The sequence below is a fragment of the Anopheles bellator genome, chromosome 2 (assembly GCF_943735745.2).
Source record: "Anopheles bellator chromosome 2, idAnoBellAS_SP24_06.2, whole genome shotgun sequence".
NCBI classification, from domain to species: Eukaryota; Metazoa; Arthropoda; class Insecta; order Diptera; family Culicidae; genus Anopheles; species Anopheles bellator.
Window position 1 is genome coordinate 35382711 of NC_071286.1, and position 5292 is coordinate 35388002.

General features: G+C 50.8%; 1 protein-coding gene across 1 annotated transcript in view; it reads left to right on the forward strand.

The window, feature by feature from the left end:
- The window catches only part of LOC131207448 (uncharacterized), a 92031-nt gene extending 87470 nt beyond the window's left edge, over positions 1 to 4561 (forward strand). Inside the window, 2 exon segments of the mRNA XM_058200061.1 lie at positions 3445 to 3603; positions 3675 to 4561. Coding sequence (XP_058056044.1) covers positions 3445 to 3603; positions 3675 to 4561 — 1046 coding nt within the window.
- The last annotated feature ends 731 nt before the right edge of the window (positions 4562 to 5292 follow it).

Below are 5292 nucleotides of genomic sequence, written 5' to 3' on the forward strand. Positions count from 1 at the left end.
GGACTGTGGGGTTCGTCCATCCGTCACGGAAACGGACGGCACAGGCAGAGAGAGAGCGCGAGAGAGCGAGACGGAGTAGATGGAGTTTTTGTTTCATTTCGCTGAGTGCTCCTTCGGTCGACGAAAGCTGGGCACGGTCCCGCTTTCCCGCGGGTGGTTCCGGATTCTTCCTTTCCGTTTTTCCGCGGTCACCCCCCCGACTTCCGCCAATGGCCGCAGCCCCGCACCGCCGGAAGTGGGCCGGTGGATTAAGCCCGGTGAAAGGCGAACGGCGACGATCGTCGGGTTCGTCGTCAGAAGAGCGAAAACAAAAAAAGGTGACCGCTTATCCGGGAGCGCACCAGGAGGTCCTGGCGGGTCCTGGGCCCTGTTAGAGAGGTCCGTCGGTTGGTCGGTCGGTCGGTTGTTCGTCGCCGTCATTTGCCAGAAATTTGCAGCCGTATCAGAACCGCCGGATGGGTTTCTGAAACAAAGAAGCATCGAGGGTTTCGTCCTCAGAGAGAGCCGGACCAGTTCCGGATTTGTGCGCTTCGGAGCGACGAAGAAAAACGAATCCTTTCACACAGGCACACCGACACCGATTGCAGCAAAAACGCATTCCCCCCCGAGGGGGGCTGCTAAGTTATTAGTTTGTTTGTGCACTTTCCCGTTCCGCCGAGCCGATGAGTCGGGTGCGCATCGGTCATCAGCAAAATGGGACGTCTTTTGGCGTGGAAGATCCGGTAGAAACGCACATACACGCCGGCGAAGGCAAAGTGCTAAACGGGGAATTTATCATGTCTTTCTTTCGCAACCCCGTCTGACGTCTGAAGATATGGGGCGTGGGTCATTGAAGTAAGTAACGTGCCACGGGGCACGGATTTAACGTCTGCTTAGCGACAAACGACTGTTCGGTTCGTCCTTCGCGCACCCGACAATGCATGGGACGAATGCAGTGGAAGGTGTCGAATGTTTTATGCATTTCCGGTGCCGGCTCGGTGCAGCACCAGAGAGCATCTTCGCCACCTTTCGCTGTCATTCGAGAGAACCGCGGCAACTGCATAATGGAGCGATAGTGCTCCGGAGCAGCGTGGCCACCGTGCGGAGTTTGATAAAAAGTAATTATTTCGAGCTTTCTTTTTGTCCATCCGGCCTCGGGTCAGTGTTGTGCGACTATCCCGATCGGTTACACTTCATCTTCTATTTTTCAATATTGCGCGATTCTGCTTCTGGATTTTGAGCTATGAAAATGTTAGGACTTTGAATTAATTCATGGGGTTTATATTCGGCGATTGTAACTACAACAACAAAAGCTATGACTACTTTAAGGAAAGCATTGTCCGTTGTTAGCTACCGTACTTTCTCCCATCTTGCAGGAAATTTACGGGTTTCATTTCGATAGAACTCCTCATATTTAAAAATGACCCAGTAGGAGATCCATTTTTCAATACGTTCATAAGAACTGGACGCTATTGAACGCTATAAAGCTTTTTATGGCCAAAGCTTGCTTCAAATGCATCAATTGTTGTCGATGGGATTGTTCATCAATAATTTCGTTACGTTTTTAAAGCTCATGCTTCACCTTCCATATCCCACTATATGCACAGCATAACCTTTGCACAGTGAATATTTCGCTTTGGTTTCGATGGACATGGTTCTCCAAGCTGTATCCAGGATCCATAACTCCCCTTTTCATCACCATGGACAATTTAAAACCCCTTTCTTTTCTGCCGTGCAAGCAGAAATACGCAAATGGTTTTCTTTCTTTCAATGGTTCTTTTTCTCAATTAATGTGGAACCCAATAAGACATATTCCATTTAATCATTCCCATGTCACTCAGTCGAAGGGAAACTGTCGTGTGGTCAAATCCTAACATTTTGGCAAATTCTTTTTGCGTCTGATATGCAACCCGATCGAGTAATACTGTCAATTCTTCATCATCAACCTTTTTGACTGTCCTGGTCGCTCTTGGTCTTGCAAGCCAAAATTACCACATTAAAACCGCGCAAACCACATCCGACACATTCTCTGACTAAGAGCATGTTCACCACAAACATGCATTAAAATACGATCAGTAGTAAACAGTAAACAGTAGTCAAACCCATATTTCTTTAAAAAAAAAAAGTTACAATAAGTTAATATTGCTATCTATGGTAAAATCGCAAGAATTAATTCAAAATCTCATCCATAAGATCCTATCCTATCCTTGAAAATCCATAAGATTTAGCGTTTGGCGTCAACATGTCAGTCGCCGAAGACTATTCGCCGTTGCAAGTTACATTTCACATTAAGTCACTTAACATTTCACATCAAGTTTACCCAGCGACGTTAGGATTCTTACATGAAATTGATCTTTTGCTTTCTATTAAGGAGAAACAAGAGCAGAAAAATGGAGCGACTTGGTACAGTTCATTGACGATTATCGAGCATGTTGCTACTTTTAACTCATTTGCCAATCTTATGAAGTGGTACGCCTTAGTTGAAACGAGATACAATGAGTATAAAAGTAAGCAGAAAATAACCCTCTTGCAGTCGTCAGTGAAGGGTTCCCGATAACAAAACCAACCGAAGCGTTAAGGAGGATGCTGAGCAGTGTGCTGTGTCCTGCTCCAAGGCCTTGTCCATTTATTCCATTCAGAAATGTAACTACAATCCGCTAAGCGGCAAACTACCTTGAATCTCAACAAAAACGAGACTCACCGAGCCGCGTTCTAGACTTACTGCGTCGGGACGTAGGCAAACTCGCGATCTCGAGCATCCAGAGTGGCACTTGGACCCAGCAAAACCGGGCTGTGGACGCTGAACGCGGCATCGCTTAGATATAGCCGTACCGGAGCCAAGTACCGGATTGGACAGGTCTAGTCGGCTCCATTCAAGCGATGCTGTGAACATAGAAAGACGAGTAGTTGCAGTCCTTGAACATGAAAACATTACGTCGGCGAGAGTTTTCAGTAGCCTTCTGATAGTTCTTGGCTCGCGCTCGAATGTCTTTAGGATGTCCTTTTTGCCTATTCTCTCTAACGGAGTTTGCAGATTTTCTATGAAGGCCGCAAGTTTTAATGGTAGGCTGCTGTAAATTCGCTACGGAAATCGTGCAAGGACCCTGGATGCCTGCGTTGGCCAAACATAAATTCCGCCATGGTCTAGTGTCGAGTCGTGGCTTTGAGGCGAAAAAATTCTTTTCGAACCGAAGTTTGTACCTTCCTTAATTCATTGTGCTGGTGAGGCGAAAGTTTCTTATGTAGGGCTTATGATAGGGCATGTTTAGACACCTTGTGTGACGCTACTTCCGTCAAATCGCATCCATCCCATAGTTCCCACGGCCCAGCCAAACGCCAGGTGTAGTGTTGAGGTGGCTGAAGGTGATACTCGAAAAACAAAACCCGCTTACTCCTGCATTCCGAGACACTCAAACACTAAAACTTAAACCCCGTTTCGGTCCACTTTATTCTCTCCATCCGAAGACGGGTCCGAAGGATTTGCGATCCTCCCGTTCGCTGCGCTTCTGACGGGCGCCCTGTTCACCATCGGCATCGCAGTGCTGCTGGTCGTCGTACTGGCCATCCGGCGGAAACGGGACGGCCACGGCACGGGGCTTTGCGACGGCAAGGAGAAACACATCGGTAAGCCCACTGCCCACTTCTGAGCCCGCTGGCCGGCTACATTGCCCTCGGTTCTTTGGGTGTCTTTGCAGGAATGGACATCACCGTGACGACACCGCTCGAGATGGGCATGGGCCAGCAGAAGTACGTCGTCGCCTACACGCTCAAGCAGGGCGTCGAAAAGCAGCCGGACATCCTGAATGCGCAGAAAACCCAAGGCTCCGCCAGCGTTCCCTCGATCAAGGATATGGGCGGCCGGACGGGCTCGCCGGTCGGTATGCGGCCACCGGACGGCCCGGTCTACGCGGCCACCACTACGGGCACCGGTGCTGGGTATGATCAACAGAAATCAACACCTTCCAGTCGGCAGAGCACCCTGAAGCGGACCGCAGACAGCACGGCCAACAGCTACAGCTTACTGCAGCAGCAACAGCAGCAACAGCTGACCGGCCCCAGCAAATACTCCACGGAGCTGCTCGACTACGAGAAGCCCGACACGGCCCCGACGGCGGCGGCGACGGCGGCGGTGACAACTGCCGTCGGCGCGTACCAACACACACTCCAGTACAACCACAACCCGCCGCCCCTGGTCGACCCGTACGCGTACAAGAGCTCCCCGAGCGAGCTCCCCGGCGGAGGCTATCGGTTGCCGGCGGCGCTGGGGACCGCCGACTTCCACCTGCAGCCGGACGTGGACTACCGGGCGGCTCACCACCCCAACAGTAGTAAATCGGCCTCCGGCGGACCGGGCACTCAACCAGCGGTCGTTGGCCGCACAACAAACACGGGTCAAGCCGTGAACCCCGAGTACCGCTACTCGGGCTCCGAGTTTGTGACGGATCTGCTCGACTTCAGCAGTGCACCGTCGCCATCCTCGTCCCACTCACATCCCGGCCTGGGGACGTCGACGCTGACGAAAAACCGAAACCGACAGCACATCATCACCGACACGCTGCCCGGCCCCGAGAGCTGCGTGTAGAGAGAGACAGAGTGTGTTTAGGAGCAGGGTGCTAAGTCCGGAGCCCGATTTGCGTTGCGAGGCGATTGTTGCCCATTGTTGTCCCCGTTGCCTCGTCCTACAGGCGTGGGCCATGAAGGCTCCGCAGGATTCGTTATCGGTTCAGCTACCCGGGTGGTTGCTCCCCAACAGTGGCCAGCGTTCGGGATTGAGCTGCATCCTTATAACGAGACTTTCGGTTAAACGGGCATAAAGTGCCGGGTTTTTTTTATTGATTTGCCACGTTCGTTCGTGGCGCTTGAGTTTAAGTAGTAACCGAGCCTAAGTTGCACGCGCGACCAGCCAGTACAGGTTCCCCATGAAGCCAGGAAGCCGAAGTTTGCGTACGAACCGATCGACCCAACCCTGCAAGTAACAACCGGAAACGAATCGGAGAGAAAAATAACGAGACAGTCTTCCATTAAGCAAACAAGACAAACCTATTACACTTACGCCGGTGAAGTGAAGTCCCTCCGGTGGGGACGCTAAAGCATATTGCAGCGTAGTGCTGCGGTTCAGTTTTACCCATTTTCGCTCATTTCACATTGAGATTTTACTTAAACGGATTCGCCACACGACGAACATCATGCACGAATTGGTTGTGGAAGTTTTAGGAAATTCTATCGGCTCCCGTACCAAGCATACAACGATAAAGTAGAGCATTCGGTGAATGGTTTGGATAGTTTTAAAATATTGTTATAAGTTCCTGTCCA